Below are 23,641 nucleotides of genomic sequence, written 5' to 3'. Positions count from 1 at the left end.
GCCCTGGGCAGGGCTCTAGACCAAGGGTGGGCAAACTTTTTGGCCTGAGAGCCACATCTGGGTATGGAAATTGTATAGTGGGCCATGAATGCTCATATAATTGGGGGTTGGGGTACGGGAGGGGGGTGGGGCTGGGGATGAGGGGTTGGGGGTGCAGGAGGGTGCTCTGGGCTGGCACCGAGGGGTTTGAGGGCAGGAGGGTATTAGGGCTGGGGCAGGGGGTTGGGACATGGCAGGGGGGCAGGCTCTGGGGGGCACTTACCTCAAGCAACTCCCAAAAGCTGTGGCATGTCCCCCATCCAGCTCCTACGCGGAGGCGTGGCCAGGCAGCTCTGCGCGCTGCCCTGTCTGCAGGCGCCACCCCTGCAGCTCCCATTGGCCACGATTCCTGGCCAATGGGAGCAGTGGGGGCAGTGCTTGGGGCGGGGGCAGCGTGCGGAGCCCCCTGGCTGCCCCTACGCGTAGGAGCCAGAGGGTGGACATGCTGCTGGTTCCAGGAGCTGCATGGAGTGGGGCAAGCCCCCGACTCCACTTCCCGCCTGGAACAGGGCAAGCTCCGGGCCCCGCTCCGCAGCAGGAGCTCGAGGGCTAGATTAAAATGCCTGGAGGGCCAGATTCGACCCCCAGGCCGTAGTTTGCCCACCCCTGTTCTAGACCCAGCGTCAGGGCAACTGGATTCTATTCTCACTTGTGCCACTGGCCTCCTGGGTGATCGTGGGCAAGGCGCTTCCCTGCCCAGGGCCTCAGTTTTCCCATATATAACATGGGAACCAGGTACAGCGCTCTGAGCTGTCCCGCTGACAAGGGCTGCGCGCTGTTGGGTTCACTCGTGGGCTGCTGCCCTGGAAGGCAAACGGGACACGAAGGGAGCCGGGCTCAGGGCAAAGCGCCTTACATGGCCATGGGCGGCGGAGTGCGGGGAGCCGGGGCCAGCCGCGGGGCGGGGCTGCTGCGCTTCTCGGGCGGTCCCTGCGCGGCGCAGCGCAGCTCATCGGGGAGGTGTGGCCGGGGCGCAGCGATAAGCCGAGCTGCCCTGCGCTAGCGCCGGGACTCCACGGGGCCGAGCTCGCTCTCCGGGCCCCAGGCCCGCCGGGGAGACGCGCCCCCGGTGCCCGGGCTCGGCTCGGGGGACAGGAGTTTGCCAGGCCCCGCGGCGGCCATGCAGCACCTGGGCAAGATCCGCAGCTTCGCGCTGGAGCTGGCCGGCGGCCCGGCGCAGGGCGTGTACCGCGGCGGGGAGCTGCTCGCCGGCCAGGTGGTGCTGGAGCTCGCCACGGGGCTGAAGGTGCGAGCGCTGGAGGTCTGCGCCCGGGGCTTGGCCACGGCGCACTGGCTGGAGAGCAGGAGCGTGGGGATGAACACGGTCTACAGCGACTACAGCGCCTACGAGCCCTACCTCCGGTCTCGCTACCAGCTCATCCGCGGTGAGTCCCTGGCCTGGCTCCAGGCTGTCCCCGTGCCCAGCCCTGCCCGCCTGCGGGAGGTGTCCTTGGCGCCCCTGGGGAGCCACATCGCCCCCCCCCTTAGCTGTCTCTCTCCCAGTGCCCAGCCCTGCCCGCCTGCGGGGGTGTCCTGGCGCCCCTGGGGAGCCACATCGCCCCCCCCCCCCCTTAGCTGTCTCTCCCAGTGCCCAGCCCTGCCCGCCTGTGGGCGTGTGTCCTTGGCGCCCCTGGGGAGCCACATCGTCCCCCCTTAGCTGTCTCTGTCCCTGTGCCCAGCCCTGCCCGCCTGTGGGGGTGTCCTTGCACCTGAGCAGGGCGTTTCCTTCATGTTGCCCCCCCAGCTGCTTGTACGTGGTGCCTGTTTTGGCGATGAAGGGTCATGTTTGTCCCCCTGGTTCTGTTGCCCAGGGAGGATTTGGGTCCGGGAGCTGGTGCTCCTTGCGGTGTGTGATTGGGATGAGTGAGGTGGCCGTGCCAGGCAGCACCGCGGGATGGTGGTGCAGTGTCTGCTCTGCGCAGAGTCCCGCAGGAGCCGCTGTTGTGTGAATGCCCCAGCGGCTAACTTCCAAAAGCTGTGGCTCTCCCCTTTCGCTGCCCAAGTTATTTACTCCCGTCTCCAGAGCTGGGAGGCAAACGGGACCTCGATGAGCTGCGCCAGGCTCTAGCTAGGAAGGGGATGGTGCTTGCACCCATGTCTCGGGTGTAGCTCCTTACCTCCAGTGCTGGCACTTGTGGGGGTGTGATCTGGCCAATCAGCATGTTCCCATTTCTGTAGACAGGTAAGAGCTTGCCCACTTCATGCAAGATTTCCCACCTCTCTGCATGGGCGGGAAGGCAGGATCAAGCAACGTGAGTTTTGCCTGGACTAGCCCGTCTCTGAACTAGGGTGTCTGGGTCAAACGCAATCAGACCCCCGGCTGTGGGCAGTCTAGATGTGACTCCAGCCAGAGTATAGTGGTGCCAGACATGCAGGGGCTGGAGATCCTTCCTGACTAAATACATGCCCTGGTTTTCCAGTAGCTTGAATTGACCCTTTCGGGGGCTGTTCCTTGCCCCACGTGGAGGGGGAGTGAAACACATCAATTTCACACATACAGAATGGGAAAAGACTGTCTAGGAAGGAGTACGGCAGAAAGGGATCTAGGGGTTATAGTGGACCACAAGCTAAATATGAGTCAACAGTGTGATGCTGTTGCAAAAAAAGCAAACATGATTCTGGGATGCATTAACAGGTGTGTTGTGAGCAAGACACGAGAAGTCATTCTTCCGCTCTACTCTGCTCTGGTTAGGCCTCAGCTGGAGTATTGTGTCCAGTTCAGGGCGCCGCATTTTAAAAAAGATGTGGAGAAATTGGAAAGGGTCCAAAGAAGAGCAACAAGAATGATTAAAGGTCTTGAGAACATGACCTAAGAAGGAAGGCTGAAAGAACTGGGTTTGTTTAGTTTGGAAAAGAGAAGACTGAGAGGGGACATGATAGCAGTTTTCAGGTATCTAAAAGGGTGTCATAAGGAGGAGGGAGAGAACTTGTTCACCTTAGCCTCTAAGGATAGAACCAGAAACAATGGGTTTAAACTGCAGCAAGGGAGGTCTAGGTTGGACATTAGGAAAAAGTTCCTAACTGTCAGGGTGGTTAAACACTGGAACAAATTGCCTAGGGAGGTTGTGGAATCTCCGTCTCTGGAGATATTTAAGAGTAGGTTAGATAAATGTCTATCAGGGATGGTCTAGACAGTATTTGGTCCTGCCATGCGGGCAGGGGACTGGACTCGATGACCTCTCGAGGTCTCTTCCAGTCCTATAATCTATGAATCTATGAAATTAGCTCAGTATTGAACCGTCCATCGTTTGCAGGGTCTATCAGCCTCTCCCTGCCCACAGGCCCCTTGCAGAAATAAACCCTCGCCGAGGAGAGCGAGGCATTGGGCTCTCACGGGAGGGCAGGCGATGCCTGGCTCATGCTCAGAGCAGCACTGGCGGGGCTCTAGCTCTGGGCAGGTCCAAACTCTAAATCAGCCATGGAGCCTAGTCCGCTCCCCATCCGGCACTGGCTAATGCTGGTGGGCAAGGTGTCATGCTGACAGCACGGCCCAGGAAGCATTCCTCTGCCAGGCCCTGCAGACAGGAGATGCCAAACCTCAGAGCAGGGCCAGCATGACCCCCCACCCCCGATCTCGGTGCCTCTCCCACACCTGGCAGGGAGCAGCAATGAAAGCTCTCACCAAGAGCTCTGTGAGAAAAGCCTCCTGGCTCTGTGGAGCTGGGGAGGCCAGCGCATGACCCAGGGCACCAGATGGGGTTTCACAGGCGTTCACTCCAGAGGGGCTGTTCGGCTTCAGGCCTTTCACAGAGATGCTGCTAGCGAGCTCCAGCCCCGGCGGGCTCATGACCACAGCTCCTGTAAGGGCAGGTTTGCCCTGTGAGATGCTGGGGCGGGGGTTCAACATGCCTCAGTGACCTACGAGCACAAGAGCCCTTGGCTTTACTGGACGTAAGCCCCGTTTCCCACTGAAAGCCAAAGGCACTCGCAAAGTGCCTCTGACTCACCTGCTCCCACACCAGCATCCCCTCCAGGGAGTTTTCTCTTCTGCCAGCACCAGGCCTCTTTGGCCCAAACCTCTGTCCTAGGGGCTCGGCCCTGGGACACACAAAGCTGCACGGCTCTTAATTTATTTGTACAGAGAAGGGTAAACAGCGAAGTCGTCTCAGGTGTGAATGGAGCATTTAGCTGCCTGGCAAATATTTGTTCTTGTTCCATGGCTCTGGCCCAATACACCCCTCCCGGACTTCACCCTTTATCAGCTTAATAGACGCAGCCTGCTCCGACCTACCCAGCACAAGGCAGCCAAGCTAGGATGGACAGGACCAAGAGCACGGGGGTTCTGTGCTCATTAACAGCGATCAAGCCGTTAGCTTTGCCTTGTCTAATGAAGATGCTCTCGCCAGGAGATACACAGGGCAGTGATGGTCCATAGGGAAACCCTGTTCTGCTTCCCAGTCGGCCTGGTTCTCCCCACCCGCACTGTGACCGTTGGCATTTTGCTGAAGTGTAAACGCTGACCCAGGTACCAGGTGGAGGAAGCCAATCCCTGTGAATTCACACAGTGGCCAGGGGGCTGTAGGGGTTGAGCTGGGAGTGGATGTGTGACTGCCAAGCATGTAGTTTGCAGATCTCTGGCCACGTCTGGCATGGGAACCAGCCGCTCACCCCAGAAGGACACAAGCGACATTTCTGGCTAGAAGAATGTATTAAAACTGAATAATCAGATGTGGGATGCGAGGAATCGCTGTCCCAGGTGGGGTGGATCGTGTTTGTGCCTTTGGCGAGTTATTTTCTTCCAGGTAAGCGCGTAGGGCCAGATTTGCTGGTTCACGCTGGCTGCTCTGTGCCACCACAGCAGCACGAAGCAGCTGTAGCATCCTGGGGAATCCAGCCCTTGGTTTCCCTCCCCTTTGAGCAGGGCTGCGTCTCCTGCACTGCCACTATATGTTGCAATGAAAGGAGGGTGAGTAGATGAGGGGGTTGGGGAGAGGCCCCGCCATGAGCTCACGCAGGGAGGTGCTCTCCTGGTTGCATGCAGCCGGGAGGGTGATTTCATGAGCTAGGAGGAGGATGGGGGGTGAGTTTGGTTCCCCATTAATACCCGCTGTGATTCTCCCCTGGGAAGCTGTGAGCCGCTGTCTGTGTTTAGATCTCATGGCTTGGTTTGCATGTTGCAAGAGCCCCCTGGAGCCACAGGGGAGGCGCGTAGCCAGACTCCAGATGCTCTATCCTGGCAGGACCCTGCTGTGGTGAAGCTTGGAGCTGAGACGGGTATTTCCATTGCTCTGCTGGCCCCGGCCTCACCCCCTGGGGTGGGAAGGTTTAGCCAGGCCCCGTGGGGAGCTGCGGTGGGTTTTGCCAGACTCCAGGGTTTGTGATTTTATTGACTTTGACCTTGTGCTGGGTTCGTGCCTCCCTGGGGCACCGGGTGTGTGATCCGTGCTTCCTGAAGGACAGGAGGAGGCGAGGGACGTGCTACAGCAGGCAGCGCACCACGTACTTCTGAGAAAAGCCATTGTGCAGCCAAGACTGCTGCCCTGTGGCCCCACCCAGCGCTCATAGCCCTCACCAGGAGGGCTGCGGGGCCCCTTGGTGAGGACTGCGTGGGGTGCAGAAGGGCCTGTCGTCAGCATCTGTGCACCACCCACGTGGCCTCTCCTTGCTTCTCCTGCAGCAGCTGCCGCTTCCTGCTGAGGTCTACTGGTTGCCTGGGGTTTAAACAAAAATGCAGCGGGTGCCATGGTAACAACAGGGAGCAGAGCCCCAGTGGGCGGGGTGCTGAGCGGTGAGCGCCTCATAGCCCCTCCCGCGTGCAGCCACGCGCCCACCAGGCGCTGAGCCTGGGGAGATCTGTGCAGGCAGGGAGCAGTGGCTTCCCCCAGGATGCACCAACATGGCTCCAGCCAGCACAGCTCCACAGCCTGTCGTGCGGGGGGGTCGTGTTCCTGGGGTGCCCCCGGTTTGCACTAGCCCAGCTCAACTCGGGGTTTACATCCTCTCTCCGTTCCCTGCGCCGATCCTCTGTCCAGCCTGCAAAGCAGCAGCATTTGTGCCCCGGGCTGCTCCGCGCCCTGGTGCTACGGCAGCCTCTGTGTGCTAAGGAGATGACGGACAATCATGCCAATCCCTCTGGAAACCCCAGCCGGAGAGCCCAGACTTTCCTCCCCACACTTCTCCCTGGCAGGCTGGCAGGCAACGCACAGGAGGCAGCTGGGTCGTGCCTCCTTTGGGGAACCCTCTGTTCGGACTGAGCGTGAGGGCAGGTAGGCTCCTGCTCTGTAAATGCCCTACACAGACGGACAGAGGAGGCTCACTGGACAGAGGCAGAAACAGCAATCTCCGTGGATTCTTCTGCATGAAATAACACATCGGGTATTCAGAGAGAGCCTGTACCCAAAGCTGCCCTTTTCCAGCGCTGCCATCGGCGATCCCAAAGCACTTTACCTGGGGTGTTGCGCTGGTCGTGTTTATTATCTGCATTACGGTAGTGCCCGGAGGGCAGACCCCACTGTGCTGGGCCGTGCACAAACCCCCAGCAGAACCGGTCCTGCTGCGCCCAAGAGCTCAGTCTAAGAGTAACATTTTCAAAAGCACCTCAGTGTCTTCGGAGCCCACGTTTCATTGACTTTCAATGGGACTTTGGCCCCGAAGTGCCTATGTTAGTTTTGACAATGTCACCCTGGGTCTGGGTTTTACGATACCCGTTTTACAGCCAAGGAACGAGTGGCACAGAGAGACGAGGGTCTTGCTGGTGCAAACACACACCAATGGGCGTAACTCTGAGCACGTGATTTCAGTGGGTCTGCTCACCTGCTTACAGTTAAGCATGTGTCCGTGTCTGCAGGATCGTGGCCACAGGCGAGTCACATAAACACCAAAAATGGACTGTAGCGTCGTTGAAGAACCCGGCCAGAGACACTAAGTCCACTTCTCCCCTGCAGAATCGAGAACCCAGAGTCCTGACTCCCACTCAGGTTAATCTGTTGTGCTTGGTTCTCCTTTGCCCTGCACCTCCTGTTTCCATTTCTATCGATGCAAAGGGAGTGCAGCATGGTGGTGAAGTGAGCTGGGGGTGTTTTCCACTGGTGTTGCACTGGAGAAGTGTCAGGGCGATGCAGGATCGGGCCCCTGTGCAAAGTGGGCGTGGCACACTGCCTTTCTGACGTGACAGCGTTTGGTGCCTGCTCTGCATTGGTGTCCCGAGGTGCCAGGCAGGAGGGAGCTGGGTCTCTTCCAGGAAGCTCCGTTGCATTTGAGTCAGAGCTGCCCCTCGATAATTGACAGCACCCTGGTGGGCTCTTCCCAAGGGCCCTGCCCCGTGGGTGGAGAAGGCACGTGCTGCGCACGCCCGGCACCAGATCTGCACATTGGGTGGCTGGGCCTCCCCTCACCTTCCATGATTGCATCTTGTCACAGGGTCTCAGTCCTCCTCGGCCTGCACAGGTATGCCCTGGCTAGGCCTGGTTAGGGGCAGGGTAGCACCTGGGCGCAGGAAATATGGGCCTGGGTGCTCTGGAGCCCGAGGCAGGTCCAGGGAGTGCCCTGTGCGCACTGGGGTATAAGGAGTTGGGAGAGAACTGAGGCTGAAAGAAGCCAAGGGCCTGAAGAGCAGCGGGGGGTTCTGGCCACTCTCGGTGGGGGCTGGATGGAAAGCCCAGGGGAGCATCTCGGTGGCCGCTGTTCCGTACGAGGGGAAGGGAGCTGGAAAAGGACCCAGCAGGGTTAATCCAGGCGAGCAGATGTGGGTTGTGTGTTATTGCGTTGATGGAGCCTGTGACCTCTGGGGGAGTGATTGGGGGAGGAGGGAGCCCAGGAAGGAAGGAAGAGGGGGACTGAAGAGGAGTCCAAAGGGACAAAAGGCAGCAGAGCTGGAGGTGTATGAGTTACAATGTGGGACTTTAGTTTACTTTGAGACGTGCATAATAATAAACTACCCTGGGACAAGGGTGTTCTCGGCCCAGGGGAGTGTTAGGACGGACCCCAAGGTGTGTGGGGGGGACTGAGGCCAGGTGACTGCGGGGCAGCTGGGAACCTTTGGCTGAAACTGGGCAGGGCCAGTTCTAGAGTCCCATTATTGGGGGAGGGGGGAAGTGGGTACGTGGGGCCATGGATGTCGGTATTTAAAAACTAACCTCCAGGAGTCCAAGGGCTAGTAAGAGCCCTGGAAAATCTTGGATTTCAAGAATTTAGAAAAGAAAAGTTTGGCTCCTGTGTCAGTATTTTGCTGTGATTTGTAATTTATGTACAGGATGAAAACTGTACATAATATACATATTTTGGCCTTTCTGGCAATAATTTGGGGCCTCTTGAAGATTATTTTTTGGGGGACAAATATCCCCTTCCCCCCCCCCCAGTATCACCAGCAGCTGAAGCACCTGAAGCTGGGTTGAGTTTTGAGTTGGTAAAGTACCCCCTAGTCTACAGGACAACCCCCAAGGGCAGATGAAGTTCGCCCACAGACGGCGTTTGTCTGCCGGCTTAGTAGCCCAACTGCCCCAGATGACATTAGCGAAGCTGAAAGAAGCTCTCTTCTGTCAGTATAGCTGCATCTACGCTGGGAGTTTTGCTGGCACAGCTGCGTTGGCTAGTGGTGTGTGGCTTTTTCACACCCCTGATCGCTATAGTTATTATGTCAACAAAACTTTGGGCAAGGTCCCCGATGGGCCAGCCTATGTCTGGTGACCGGTTAATCGTGTGATTCTGCTATTTGGCCAGTAGGTGCCTCTGGTTCCCTGCTCTGAAACACCAAGGCAAAGACGCCTTTTGGTTCCTCTCTCTGAGTGTTACTGAGCGGAGGGACTCTGGGCTTGCTTTGCTCCGTGGCTCCCGCTGGGTGGCGGTGCAGACTGCGGAATATGTAACGCTGTGCGCTAGACAGAAAATCCCTGTGATTCTGGAGTGCCTGGCTCTGTGCAAAGCCCTGGTGGGAGCAGTGGGACTAATCACGAAACCAGGCGCTGCCTGCTAGTGACGATTTTCCCTTTTGTACGTGAGGAGAGCACGTTCACTGTCAATGGCACCGTCACCACCTTGTGATGCTTGTGCCAGGGAACTCTGGGATCCTGTCTGAGCACAGGGAGAAAAGTCAACCTCTTTCCTCTGCACAAGGTGTGATTAGTGAGTGGGGAAACCTGCGACACTGGGAGGAAAGGGAGAAGATCGGAAACCAGCTTCCTCTACCATGGGAGTGCAAATGCTATTTATCCCCATGGTAATCGCCTGGCATCACTGTGAGGGCAGCTAGGGCTCTTGGGGGGGCCTCCGCTGTGCATTTGGATCTTTCGCATGTTGGGATTTCTTTTATGTTTGACTTTCTCAGGGAATTGACTGTGTTTCAGCGCCTGTCCTTAGGATAAGTACAACGGCACTGCAATAACTGATGCATCCTTAACTCCCATTTAATGTGGGTGTATTAGGGAATTAAGGGACCAACACAGATTTGGGTGGGGTGGGTGTAGCCCTGATGGAGAACTCCATGGGTACTTTAACTGAGCTAGATTTGTCTTTAATTTTCTTATTTGTTCTTCCATTAGATCACAATGCTGAACGCTTATATCATGCTCTTCTCTTCAACGTGCTTTACAAACGCTAATTAATAAGCAGACCTGGTTATCTCTGACGTTCTTTCTATACTCTAGAGGTTGAAATGGGCTATCTTTTGTCGCCAGAATGGCATAAGAACACGAGAATTACCATACTGGGTCGAACCATGGTCCATCTTCTCCAGTGTCCTGTCTCTGACACTGTCCTGCACCAGAGCTTCGGGGGAAGTGTACACAACAGGGTAATGTATGGAGTGATCCATCCCTGTCTTCTACTCCTGGCTTCTGGTAGTCAGAAGTTTAGGATCACCCAGAGCATGGGGTTGTGTGTCCTTGATCATCTTGGCTAATAGCCATTGGTGGACCTATCCTCCAGGAACTGATCTCATTCTTTTTTTAACCCAATTATACTTTTGGTTTCACAACATCCCCTGACAATGTGTTTCACAGGTTAGTTGTGCATTGTGTGAATAAGTACTTCCTCTTTTTTGTATTAAACCTGCTGCCTATTAATTTCATGGGGTGACTCCCAGTTTTATATTATAGGAAAGGGTAAATAACACTTCTCTAGTCACTTTTCCACACCATTCATGATCTTATAGACCGCCATCCTATCCCCCCTTCGTTGTCTCTTTTCTAAGATGAACAGCCTAATCTTTTTATTCTCGTATGGAAGCCGTTCCATCCCCTTGATCATCTTTGTTGCCCTTCTCTGAACCTTTTGCAGTTCCACTCTCACCTTTTTGAGGTGGGGTGACCAGAACGGGACACCGCGCCGTGATTCATATAGTGGCAATATGCTATTATCCCTTTCTTAATTGGTCCTAAGCTATAGTTAGACTTTTTGACCACTGCTGTGCATTGAGCAGAAGGTTTCAGAGAACTATCCGTGGTGACGCAGAGATCTCTTTTTTTTTTTGGGTGGTAACAGCTAATTTAGAACCAGCGTCTTGTATGTATGGTTGGGATTATTTTTTCCAACGTGCATTACTTTATGCTTATCAGGGCAGGAAGAGGAAAGGCCGCCGAAACTCCTGCAATTAGATTTGGGTCCCTACTCCACAGTGCACTGCACTGAACAGTGGCTTTCTCACAGCCCCTTGAAATTGAGGGGGCTCACTGGAGTCAGGTGCAGAGCAGCTGGTGCAGGCCCATAGACACCTTTACATTGCCCAGCCTGCTAGAACTGGACTGCTACAGGTGAGCCAGCGTGGACCGATTAGCAAAGCTGATGTGTCATAACACTGCCGCCCCAGGCGGCCAGAGGATGCGTGATCGGCGAGTCACACCAAGACAATGTTGCTCTTCCTATTGGCAAAGTCTTCTGAAATCAGATGTGCGACATTCCATTCATGTCAACGGGACGTTGTCTAGTGAAATAACATTGCAGGGAAAACTTTTCCTCCACCTGCCCTGGCAGCATCATGCTCACCTCAGCAGACAGGCAGTGACAACAGGCTTGGCAGCAGGGCTCAGTCCCGCCCTCAGACTCGGGCGCACAGCTCGACGCAGCTTGGAAAATTCCTGCCTCTCAATGCATCTGTGCCTACTCCTATTCAGAACCCAGGCACAAGCACTGCGAGGGGCCAGTGGAATGCATGGGCCAGAATGCTCTCTGGAGAGACAGAGCATACAAAGAGCATGGACAGGGAGGATGTTCCAGAGTTTAGGGAACGTGGGTTCTCTGCTATTGGTACCCACACTAGGTAGGTCAGGCCTGCCTTACATGTGCTACGATCACACCCCCCTCCCCCCGATTGCAGTGCAGACAGACCTAGAGTCTCTCTGTGACTCGGTTCCCCATTGCTAACATGCAGACAGTACTTCCCTCAAAGATGGTCAGGATCAGATGCAGGGGTTTCGGGGCCATGGACAGAGTGGGGAAATTTTCAATCGAACTCCCACTGAAGTCCGTGCAAGTCTTTGCATTGACTGCACTGGGAGGTGTATCAGGCCTTAAAACAGGACAGCAAGAATGTCTCTGGGCGTGAGGAGTGATTGTACCCTGAGGTACCCACAGGGATGACAAGAAGCCTCCCAGAGCTCCCTGTCACAAATTAACCCTTCCCATGCTGTGGCACACACCCCATTCCTATTGGAATTCACATGTGAACTCCCATTGCATGTGGTTCCGCTCCTGCAATCTTTATTGCGGTTTGCATGGTGGTAGCGGGTAGGCCCCTGCCCCCGCTGAGCAGGGCACTGCACATACATGTAACAAAGCAGCAGGCCCTTTCCCTGGTGCTGTACCAGGCAGAAACCTCCTAAGGAGTTAAACATGGAGCTTTCCGAGCTGACCAAGCCTTGCACGGCTTCAGCCCAACATGCTCTACCATGGCCGAGAGAATAACGCACTCAGAGCAGGAGTTCTGGAGAGGCAGGTCCTGGACAGCGTGGCCTGAAGTGATGCTATATTATAGTCAGGCTTTCTCCAGCCCATGGTGAGTAAATTGTCTTCCTTGGCCCACCGCCACCTCCAGGCCTGGGGGCAGAGCACACTCGATGCTTAACAAATTAATTCATTAAAGTGAAAACTGCTGGAACTGCTTTAATCCCTTCGGAGTCCTGGGCCATTTTACTGCCTTCAGTCACTTTCTACAGCCAGGCACGTGTCTTTGCATGATTAACAACAGAGATACCTGCACCGAAGATCAACGCAGTATCCACAGAGCCTCCAGCACAACATTGTCTTACCTTTGGCCGAACACCGTAAGCAACATGCGTGTTTGTCCTGGGTAGTGGCGCACTCCATTTACATGAGAGATGATGTAATTGTTTCTGGGCTTTGTAGATGTGAAGCGTAGCACAGGGCTAGGCCACTTACAAACCTTGTACAGCACTAGACTTGGCCTGGTTAAAAACACAAGCAAGACAAATTGCTCATTAAGTAATTGCAAGAGTTATGGGTAAAACACACCACTTTACAGCCCTGGGAGTGTAGAATGTGATTCTCTCTGTGGCTCCAGTTTGGTAAATCAGGCTGGGGCAAGTATTGAGTTCAGTGCCTAAGGCTATATCAACGGCACCCCTGCTTTTAGGAGAAGAGGGGGTGTCTCCTGCTGTACAAGCACATGGGTGGAGGAGCAGCTAACCTGAGCTGTTCCACGCAGTTCCCTAGTGAGAAGCCCCATAGCATCTATCTTGTCAACCAGGCTTCTGGGAATGTGGATTTGGGTCAATACTGTACTGAGTGCACATATACAGTTGTTGTGGGGACGCTGGGCTCCGCTACATTGAAGTGGGAGTGGGGAGCTGCTGGGTTATTTCCTTTGAAAGCATCAAACACTAAGATCCTGAAACTCCTCTTTGTGCCCCGCAAACACGCTCTGTGGGCCCAGTCGCCCCAGAGAGCGCGGTGGCTGGGCTGACTTCTTGCCTGCAAGCGTGCTGGCAAGCTGCAGTGTTCTGGGTTTGGCCCAGTGCTTCGCTTGTGAGCTGTGCAGTTTGTGCATTTAAACTGTGGCACCAAATGCACGTGGGGCAGCTGCACTTGACTCTGTTAAGTCGCATGGGGATGCAGCCGAGTAGCGAATGCAGAGCGGCAGGAGGGGTTTTCGGCCTGGCCTGTACTGTAGCTTGTGTTATTGGACTGTAGGACGGGAACAGTTGGGAATTTGGAGGTGGAGGAGCAGGTGGCATTTGCAAGGGGTCAGAGGAGGCGGCTGAAGAGGGCCTGGGGACAGAGGTCACGCGGGCAGGATGTGGCATGTCCAGAATTGAGAGATGAGATGGTTTCAGAATCCCTACCTTTCTGGCCATCATCTGTCTAGACCTAGGGACCCAGCAAGTGATCACCGGAGGGTCAGCCTTGCTGGGGGACCACTCCCAGCCCAGTGCTGGGCGAGATGACCGACAATGCAAGGGGCAGTTTCCTAATGTTTCATAGACTATCAGGGTCGGAAGGGACCTCAGGAGAGGTCTAGTCCAACCCCTGCTCAAAGCAGGGCCAATCCCCAACTAAATCATCCCAATAGAATCACAGAAGTGTCTCTGGTCCCGTTTAGAAAGAAAGCGCGGGTTGTCTCGGGTGTCTGCGGGCATCTATCTGCCCTTCTCCTCCGCCAGCAGTTCCCAGCCAGGGCCCCACTTCCCGGGCAGGGCAGGGCAGGCTCGGAGCGGGGATCGCGGCTTTGCCCAGTGGGGGAAAGTTGATCTCCAGAGCGCGGGGGGGGAGTCGCTGCATCCCGCGGGCTCTGTCTGCAAAGCCCCAGCCAGGGGGGACCGGGGCTGGGGGCTGCTCCTCTCTCCCACGCCCGGGGCTTTGTTTTGCACGTCTCGGCCCATCAATCTCCCCCAGCGGGGCCGCCCCCGCGCGGGATAGGCCGGCGGCGCCCGGGCCGGCGGCTCATTGGGCGCGGGGCGAGGGGGCGGCCCGGCCCGGCCCCCCACATGGCATTTAAAGGGCCGCGGCGCTGCGGCTCCCCACAGGCTGCTCCGCCCCGACAGCTCCCGGCCCCGCGATGCTCTTCGACCGGCTCCGGCGCTTCTGCGTCCTGCTCGACTGCCCCGAGCTGGACTCGCCGCCCGTCTTCAGCCCGGGCGAGGCGGTGTCGGGCCGCGTGGTGCTGGAGCTCTCCGGGGAGGCGCGGCTCGGCGCCCTGCAGCTGCACGCCCAGGGCTGCGCCAAGGTGCACTGGACCGAGTCCCGCAGCGCCGGCTCCAGCACCGCCTACACCCAGAACTACAGCGACCAGGTGCCGTTCCTGAGCCACCGCGACACGCTGCTGGCCCCGCCAGGTAGGGCCCGGCCGGGGCGGGGCGGGGGGACCCGGATACCGGCCGCAGGGGGGCGGCCCCGATCCTGGGGCTGGGGCGCCGCCAGGCCCCGGCTCTCGCTCCTGGCCGGTTGGCTTTGCCCCGGCACGTGTCTGGCAAGGGCCCGGCCGGGGGCTCCCCGGGGCTGGCGAGCTCGGAGTGACCCCCGGGGCTGGCTCGCTGTAGCCAGCTCCGAAGACTGCCCCGACCGGGAAAAGCTGACACCGCTACTCCGCCGCCGTCTGCTAAACTTCTGCAAGACGTCGGCTCGACCCTCAGCAGAGAGGCACAAATGACAGCCGGGGCTAGTCTTGGTCCCACACCCTTACCTAGCCGGGAAATGGTGCCGGTGATCAGACAGGCGCGGGTCCTAGGGGGTGTTTCGCGGGCAGAATGACGGGTCACCCACCCCCCACAACACAGCAGCAGATCCCACAGAATGTGATTTAATTTTTTTTATTTAAGTTCCCCTCTCTGGTTCTCCCCCCCCATCTCTCTCTCTCCTTGGAAATGTTTGAAGAGGGATTGTGTGTGCATGTTGAGCTGTGGGGCAAAAGTTTGTTTGCATATCAGTTACTTCAGTCAGACTAAATTGAGTTGCCGTCTCTTTTGCACGCTGCAGTGCAGGTGAGGAAGATTTTGGCATGTGGGTTTCGGTCGTTATTAACCCTGGAGCTCCCTGGCATGTCTTCTGGGTTCTTAATAGTCAAAATATATTTTCAATAAATCTGATATTGCTCTATTAAATGAAGAATATTTTGTGTTCAATCTAAACGACACCCTGCGAAGCCTCATCCTGTCCTTGTGACAACTGTTGTGAATTCAGGTCTTTATTTTACTTTTCTGCGTCAAATGCTTCAGTAACTCCTGAGTCAGAATGAAAGTAACTACAGGAAGTGCAATCCAGCCATTAGAAACGTGACCGCCAAACAGCACTCTTCTGATAAGGAAGTCTTGCAAGAAATATACAATCATACTCACCTTAAATCTTTTTTTTTTTTTTTTCTCCCCAGACAATGGTGAAGTCACAGTTCTGCAGGCAGGAAAACACGAATTTCCCTTCACGTTTCAGCTCCCAGAGTAAGTTCATTTTTATTCTTTGTGTTAGCACCACTGCAAGCGTCTGCGGGACAGGGGGAGGGGGCAGTAGAACTGTTTTAGTACATCAGCAGCTCCCCAGAGTAAGCCCAGTTTAAATATGCGCACACTGGGTGTTTGCTCTGTAGGTGGATAAAAGTGTCTCCTTGTGAATCCTGGGAAGAACCCCTCCTAACCATTGTCACTTCTCCCTGGGCAGGACTCTGGCCACCTCCTTTGAGGGCCGGCACGGGAATGTGCGCTACTGGGTGAAAGCCAAGCTGCACAGACCCTGGTCCGTTGTCAAGAAAGCGAAGAAAGAATTCACCGTGATCGAGCCCATTGACATCAACACCCCGGCCTTGCTGGTGAGTGAACGCCGGCGAGAGTTCAGTTCAGAGAGCTGAGACCCGAGCCGGTGTGCTCAGACTAAGATTGAGCCGGAGTGACGTGGGGGGGCCTGATTTGAGATGCCTTTAAAGGGCTGGATGTTCCGAACATGGCACGCACCTGCCCTCTAAAAGCATGTCTGCAGCGGGGCCCCCCAAACCCGAGGTGCTCCAAATGGAGCGTCTCTCAATCCCACTTGAAAACCTTGTCTTAAAAACGTGGGCAGCCAGATTCGCGTCCGCCCTGCCTGTTGTGCTGGCAGGGGGCCTCTGCACAGCAACACAGGAGACCTGTGGCAGCGAGTCTCCGAGCCCAGGCCAACTGACTTGGGCTCGCTGGACTTCACTGCAGGGCTAAAAATATCCCGGTGGACATCTGGGCTTGGGCTGGAGCCTGGCTCTGGCCCCCCCAGTGAGGCGGGGGAGGGGTCTCGGAGCTGGCATGTCTACACTGCTAATCTTAGCTCTGTGTGCAACTCGGGTGGGTTGACCTGGACCCTGAGACTCACTGCCGGGGGTTTGTTCTTGCTTGGTAGATGGGACCAAAAGATGCGGGAGGAACCATCCCTGGGACTTTGCCCTCTGCTCGGTGGATGACTAATCTCCAGGATCACAACTTTGGCTGGAGACAGCAATATGAGGGAGGGCTGGGCCGGGCCGGCTGTGTGGAGATCCTGGGAGGGAGAGGTGGGTGGTGGCTCCTGACTAGAGAGCGCTGAAAGTGACTCGCTTCTGTCCCTTCCTCTAGGCTCCTCAGGCAGGCGTGAAGGAGAAGCTCGCCCGCGCCTGGTACTGCAACAGGGGCCAGGTCTCTGTATCCGCCAAGATCGACCGAAAAGGCTACACGCCAGGTAACTCAACGGGCCCTCGCTGCTCAGAGGGTGCTGAACGTAGCTGCCCCGGGGATGTAGAGGGGCTTGAAAGGACCTGAAGGGTTTATGGCAGTGGGGCTCCTAGAGCCGTGCTGTGACTGGGCTCTTCATACTGGTGTGAAGCTCCAGAAAGGCCCCGGCCCCTGATCACTGCTCAGATGTGCCCTTGGTCTGGGCAGCTTCCTGGGAACAAATGCGGGAACGGGATGGCTGGAATTGCAGGAACAAGGTGTAGCCTCACAAATGCGACCCCAGGCAGTTCTGCAGCTAAGCCATGCCTGGTTTCTCTGGTGCAGTGCACGTCACGTGGCCGGGCCAGTGGGTTTTATCAAGCCTGTCTCTCCTGCCAGGTGAGGTCATCCCCATCTTTGCTGAAATTGACAACTGCAGCACCCGCACCGTAGTGCCCAAAGCTGCCATCATCCAGACTCAGACGTTCATTGCCCGGGGCGCCAAGAAGCAGAAGAAGTCTGTGGTGGCCAGCATAGCCGGTGACTCCATTGCAGCTGGGAAGAGGGAAGTGTGGCATGGCCGAGCGCTGAAGATCCCCCCAGTGGGCCCCTCGATCCTGCAGTGCCGCATTATCCGTGTGGAATATGCCCTCAAGGTAGGCTGGGGAATAAATCGGACCCGCAGCATGAGGCCTTGAATAAACAGACTGATGGGCTTCTCTGGCAGCTGCCTTAGCTGATACATGTCCCACTTCCCAATTCTTACCCATGTCCGAGTGGGGCTTGGTCACTCTGCCGAAGTGCCCTTTCTGTGCTGGGCCCCTCATGCCTGTGGGTCAGCTGCCTGTTTGAGGTGCGGCCTGGCTCTGTGGGGTCGGTGGCAGGGTGGATTCTTGGGTTCTTATCCTGTGCTGATATCCAGTCCCTCCTTCCCCGCTCCATCATCAAACTACGTATTTGCCTGTGCGGGTAAAATCTCGTATTCCTGCTGGAGAGGCTGTCTGCCAGCTTCCTCCCAACCCTGGCGTAGCAGCCTACCAAGGGAACCTGTTGCTGGCCAGGCCGTGCGTGCACCCCCCACCCCATCAGGGGGAGAGTTGGGTGCTGCCTGTCATCATGGGCTGAGGGAATGCTAAGAAGTGACCCCTGTGTCCTCCCCCTCACAGGTCTGTGTCGATATTCCTGGGACCTCCAAGTTGCTCCTGGAATTGCCGCTTGTGATTGGGACAATCCCATTGCATCCGTTCGGGAGCCGCACATCCAGTGTCAGCAGCCAGTATAGCGTCAACCTGGACTGGCTCCGAATGGTGATCCCGGAGGAGCCGGAGGGTAAGCGACTGTTCTCTGTGCATTGGGATCCAGCCGCATGGGGTGGCAGCTCCAAGTGAGAGCTGGTCCCGAGGGAGCGTCTGGGCAAACTGGCAGCCTTGTCCTCTGCCCCTGGACTCTGCCTAGCATGTGGCTTTGTGGGTCTTGTGCTGCAGGGACCAGGTATCCATGGGAGGGGATGTGGCTGAATTTCAGAGGTAACTACCTGCATGTCTCCTGCTAGCAGATTCTTGCCTAATCACACAATGCCTCTGTTCTCCTTCCAGCTCCCCCTGAATATTCATCTGTTGTGTCCAGTGAAGAGTCGGCGCAGAACCTGTCCCCGCCCTGCCAGGATGAACTTGGCAATTGCTTGGAAGGCCCTTTCTTTGCTTACATCCAAGAGTTCCGCTACCGTCCTCCTCCACTGTACTCCGAGGTAAGTATGGCATCCCCCTGGGGGGTGGGCTGGGGGACCCTGGCTGGGATAACTCTCCCTCTGGTGTCTGGTACAACACGTCTGAACTTGGCCTTTCAGGTGGATCCAAACCCCACATCGGACAGCATCCGGCCACGCTGCATGACCTGTTGAAGGAAGCGCCATTGAGTGCAGTTACTAGAATACAAATCCTGTGGGGATGAGAGGCTTGCAGACTCGCAGGACTTCAGCCCTGGGTATCCAGATCGGCGTCCAAGAGGCTATTGCGAGGCCGGCGCTCGTGTGGAGCTGAGAACCTGTTCGCTCACTGCCGCTTGAAACCACCTGTTGCGGCTACATCCCATGGACTGACTCCTCTTGCCCCAAAGCTGAAACGAGGGTGTTGGACTTGCCATGTGGGGTCAGAGCAGTTCCTGAGCACGTGGTGCAAGGGAGGCAGAGGAGGGCGGAGGGTTAAGAAATCTTCTGCAGGAGTATGGGGTTCAAACAAGCTCCTTCATCTTGCAGCTACCATGGTCCTACTCCAGCTAACTCCTGCCAATAGAAAACAGGACAGGGAAGTGCTTCTCAGGATTACTGGAAAGCATTTTAATCTTGCTCTGGGTAAGGGTTTAAACACCATGGTAATCTGAGGGCACCCTCCAGCTACTGCATTCTTATAAAGTCACCAGGATTTCAGTCTCTGAAGAATTAAATGGGGTTGTTCTCCCCAAACTGCGGCTCGGCCCTTGGTGTCCAGCACCCATGAGCCTTAAGTTGTGTCCCGGGGCGCCTGCCGCTGGGGCTGTGCATTGCATCTGGTCTAACACTCCGAGAATTAAATGTGTAAAGACTCTTCCCTTGAGTCATGGATTGTATAGGCGCCAGGGGGCGAGAGCTGCGAGCTCAGGGAAGAACTCCTGTTCTATAAATAGCAAGACTTACGGTGCCGTCTTGGTCACCAGATCTGGTTTGGTCCCTGCCAGGCACCAGACAAACATGCCAAACCCACTGAACCTCCCGCTGATGCAGAAAGCTGTGATCTTTAAAAGGCTTGTGCCTTTGGGGCTGCTAGAATTGTCCCAGTAGCATTTGATTGCCCTCAATATATGCCTGAGTAAAAGGTGAATGGGAAATCGGGAAAGCTGCCAGCCGCAGGGCCACACGGTCGCTGACCTGCTCCGTGTCGGGTAGCCCAGCACTGGCGGGTACATGCAATGAGGCCTAAAGACACTAGGCTGAGTAGGGAAGAGCCTTAAATCCAGTCCTGCTGCAGGTGGACTTGCCTGTGGACTTGCTGCCTTGTTAACACTTCACCCAGCACCTCATGGGTGGGGAAGAGCCACAGGTCTGCCTGCCATTAGCAGAGTGAGGCAGATGCTGCTGATTGTAAGCCCTGAAAGCTGGTAAATCCTGTTGGGAAGGGAAGAAGAGGTTGTAATGAAGACTGCTTGGGTGCATCTGCCTTTGGCTTCAGGCTGGTCTTACTGCGCACGGTGCAGACTTGACCAGAGATCTTGGCCATTGATGGTTCCGTGGGGAATAGTGCATTCCATGATGTGAGGCTAAAACTGCCTGAAGTGGCCACCCCCAGCCTGGGGGTTAGAACCACTGACAGCCACGGTATTCCAGCTCCGAGCCAAAGCCAAAGGTCCCTAACCCGCTTACTTTAGCTATGCAGTAGGTTTCCTCCGCTGGGAACTGGAAAGGCTATATTTATATATTTTTATATATATACCTGTAACTGGTGGGTTTTTTTATATTTTTGTCTAATTCTGCTTTTGTACAACTCCAGGTTTTGAAATAAACTCTTGTTATACTGAAGTTAATGTCTGAATAGTGTCTTGAACGCTCCCTCCTGCCCTCTTCTGCTGGGCTCACCTGTTCGCATGAGCCCAGTTCTCCAGGGCACATGAACAGCAGCTTGTACAGCTGTGACCTGGGGGGGGTGGAGGCTTCGGGTCACCAGTTTCCATCTGTCCCTCACTCCCTGGATTCCCAGACCCAACCTGCCATCTTCCTCGCTGCACTTGTACAGCTTGTATTTATGGGGTCCCTGGGTTAGATCCTCATGGATCTGGTGTCTGAAAGGGTGGTTGTTCCTTCTAGCTGGCGCTGCAACCAGCCTTCTCTCCTATCGGAAGATCAAGCTGCTCTCCTTCCCTGTCCGCTCTGAACTGGGCTAGGTCTTGGCCACTAGCTCCCCTTTCCAGGCCTGAGGCTCCCACAGGTGCGGCAGGGCAGGGCTAATTGGTTTCACAGGCTCTCATTAACCCTCTTGTTGCTGGTGTGGGGCCTGTCTGCACCATCACAGCCCATGTGCACCGAGGTACCTGCACTAGCTGCTTCGGCTTTGGAGCCAGAGTAATGGTGGAGACCTGCACTCCTGAGTGGAAAGTGCATGAGCTAGTGGGGAGGGGATGGGGCCAGGGCAATCCCCGGATGGTCCCAGCCAGCTCGAGGAGAAGCTGTACCTGCTGCATCTCCAGTTTCTGTAGGTGAAAAGTTACTGGCAGTCCTGCCTCTGACTTTCCATGTGGATCTTCTTCATTCCTCCAGTCGTGCTGAGTGGCTGTCCCTGGGAGCGGCAGCTGCAGAATGTGAAGCAGACATTGGGACCCCACAGGCCTGTGATCTCTGCTCCAGCTGCACAGGGAGGCTGCTCCGGGGAGTCCTGCAACACCCTCTGCCCTGGGATGGAATGGGGGGGTGATGCTGATGTGTATTTCGGGGAGTTCTCAGCCTGCCTGGCTCTTCCAAGCAACAGCAGCAGCTCCCTGCTAATGCTGCTGCATTTCCATCGTCCCCAGCTAGGGATGTCTGTTCTGTCGATGCCCTTCTATGCTTGGGGCCCAGAGCTGTTCCAGACCCTGACGTGCTAACCTGGCCCTCTCCAGTCACTGGGGGTCAGCCCCCCAGCTTCTGACAAGCTCAGGACTGCTCTGTACAGCTGTCCAGGGGATCCCAAAGTGGCTCCTGATCTCTCCTGAATTCAGCTGCCTCATCCCAGCCCGTGGTGGGAGGGTGTCACTGACCCCTGCTGCAGAGGGATGCTGGAGTGCACAGGAGGCCACACAAAACGTGGGAGCTGGAACTGGAACCTGAATCATGACCCCAGGTCTTTGGTCTGAGCTGCAGCCAGGCTCAGAAGTAGGCCCCACCTGTACTGTGCTGAACGCTGTGCGCTATTTGGGGCGGGGTGCCTTGTGAATGATTCCAGGCTCTGCAAGTGGAGCAACGGCAGGTGCTGGAGTCAGCAGAGCGTTGGGGGTGGTCGGTGTTGTCCAGGCAGTGGTAGCTGGGAGGGGAGGCGAAGTAGAAGTGACAGGTGCACTAGGGCTGTCTGACAGATAACTATCCCCCAGTGCTTCCTACAGGACCTGTGGACTGGGCAGTGCACGGCTCTTGTAAGCACTTAGTGGCTATGCATTGTGGCCTGGCTGGTCCCTAGGGCCTGATCGCCCCTCCAAAGCCTGGAAGCAGCCCGTGTGGGGAAGGGTAGGTTACCCCACACAACTCCAAAAGACCAGCACAGCGCCCTACATTAGCACTGAGCCCCTTGCTGGGGGCGGCACTTTGGGGGCAATGACTGTGGAGGTGCTGGGTAAGGGAGGTGCAGCAGGACACCCAACCCCTCACACCCAGTGTGGGGCACAGGGCGGCACGCCAGGCTGGGCACAGGGACTCATACAGCTTTTAACACGGTGCAGCAGCGCCCGGTCTGCTCTGTGATGGTGCGGCTGGGGCCAGAGGAGGCGCCAGGCTCCGGTGCAGAAGGGGGCACGTCAGCTGCTCGTTAAAGGCGTCTGCACACTTCCTCTTCTACCACCCAACCCAGGTTAATCAGGGTCCCAAAGCAGACGCTGTGCGTGACACTCCTATTACCTGTCTCTGCATGGTGCCCTGGGGCACTGCCTTGGCCTACGTTTGCTTAATTAATTTCCTGTTTTTGGGACTGTATTTTTCCACCCGTGGATTCTGTTCCTACTGCAGCAGCCAGAGTGCTGTCCAGAAGCCAAACGCAGCCGCCCTGATACTACGGACCTGGTGGGCCGCAGCAGGGAGCCACTTGGCTCAAATTGGAGCCCCGTCTGCGGGGCCCTGTCAGCACCACGGGCTGCACCCTTGGCTTACGCTACAGCACTTTGTGCCATAACACAGCGGTTTGCAAACTTTTTTTTAATTTAAAGACCCCCCTAAAAAACGTTGCATGGCTGCCCGGCCCCGTCTCCATGTGCCAGTGGGCTGTGGCGTGCTCTGCTCAGACACCTCGCAGCGTTCGTGCTGCTGTTTGCAAACAGGGTTATGCCTCTGTAAAGAGGTGTGCTTTGGTCTGGGTGGGATGGGGCTGCGCCTGGGACAGCACCCGGGTTTACGTTTGGCACATGTGCCCTTGCTCTTTTTTATTTGTTTTCCTAGTGAGTGCAAAAAACAGCTCACTGTTTATGGGGAAACATGTCCCCTTGTGATGGCAGCATTCCCACAGCCCAGCTCTCCCCGCGTGACCCCTGGCATGGGGACAGTGTAGTGTGAGCTGGGTACTGGCCTGGTGCCTTAGGGCATCCCACCCAACTAGGCACCAAGTCCCGCTATGGAATGGGACTAAGGATACATGTTGTTTTTCAAGCAGAGATTCTTCCAGGAATTCTCCCCGGGTTTGTTGTAAAGCCATCATACGCGAGGCTAATAAACCCGTTGGTGCATTAGGAGGACATGCTATGTCTGTTTCTAATCAGAGGAGGCCTGGAAAATGTCTTTCACCGTGTACATAGCGTATTACACATAGATGTGCTGTGCCTAAACCCTGGACGCCTACGTAGTGTGCGTTTGTGTGCAGATGAGACAGGCTGGCATCATGCGACCAGGTTTCATAATAGAAATAAATAATGTATTTGGTAGGTGCTTTGACCTTTTTACTCACAAATCTGTTTATCTCCGCAGGTTCCAATGTCTTGTGTAAAGCCCTCAGCCTGCCTGTGTATTTACAATTCCTTTGTTTATAAACTCAGCGGGGGTTTTGTGTGTGATACTATTTACCATCAGAGTCCAGGTGCGGATGCAGCGACTATTACAGCAGCGTAATAATAATAATAACAGCAACTCTCCCTTTCGCCCACCCTCTGCCCAGCGTCTCTGGTTGCCTTGTCCTGGCCGTGAGGCGGCGGCACCTCGCACCATGGGCACCAAGAGTTGTTATGAACAGGAACATTTGTCAGTGACCGGTTGCAGTTCATTTCCCTGTTGCTCTTGCCCCCGCTTCCTTGGATTGGTCAGTGGGCGTCGGACCAGGCCTTTAGGGCTCAGTGTCTCTCACAAATGTGTTTTACAGCTGCCCATAGAAAAGCAG

General features: G+C 56.1%; 1 protein-coding gene across 1 annotated transcript; it reads left to right on the top strand.

The window, feature by feature from the left end:
* The first annotated feature begins 13,952 nt into the window (after positions 1–13,952).
* ARRDC2 (arrestin domain containing 2) lies at positions 13,953–20,118 on the top strand. Its single transcript, XM_054013494.1, has 8 exons — positions 13,953–14,261; positions 15,293–15,359; positions 15,577–15,724; positions 16,494–16,596; positions 16,968–17,224; positions 17,735–17,897; positions 18,164–18,315; positions 18,415–20,118. The coding sequence occupies exons 1-8, from the start codon at positions 13,985–13,987 to the stop codon at positions 18,466–18,468; spliced, it is 1,221 nt and encodes a 406-aa protein (XP_053869469.1). The 5' UTR covers positions 13,953–13,984; the 3' UTR covers positions 18,469–20,118.
* Positions 20,119–23,641: the final 3,523 nt, after the last annotated feature.

This window comes from Malaclemys terrapin, chromosome 24 (genome assembly GCF_027887155.1).
Source record: "Malaclemys terrapin pileata isolate rMalTer1 chromosome 24, rMalTer1.hap1, whole genome shotgun sequence".
In the NCBI taxonomy this organism is placed as follows: Eukaryota; Metazoa; Chordata; order Testudines; family Emydidae; genus Malaclemys; species Malaclemys terrapin.
Note: the sequence above shows the minus strand (reverse complement) of the source record. Positions and strands in the feature narration are given on the sequence as shown.

Coding starts and splice junctions, on each gene's coding strand:
- ARRDC2 (XM_054013494.1), top strand. CDS start 13,985: ATGCTCTTCGACCGGCTCCGGCGCTTCTGCGTCCTGCTCGACTGCCCC. Junction 14,262..15,292: donor CACGCTGCTGGCCCCGCCAG/GTAGGGCCCGGC, acceptor TTTTCTCCCCAG/ACAATGGTGAAGTCACAGTT. Junction 15,725..16,493: donor TCAACACCCCGGCCTTGCTG/GTGAGTGAACGC, acceptor CCCTTCCTCTAG/GCTCCTCAGGCAGGCGTGAA.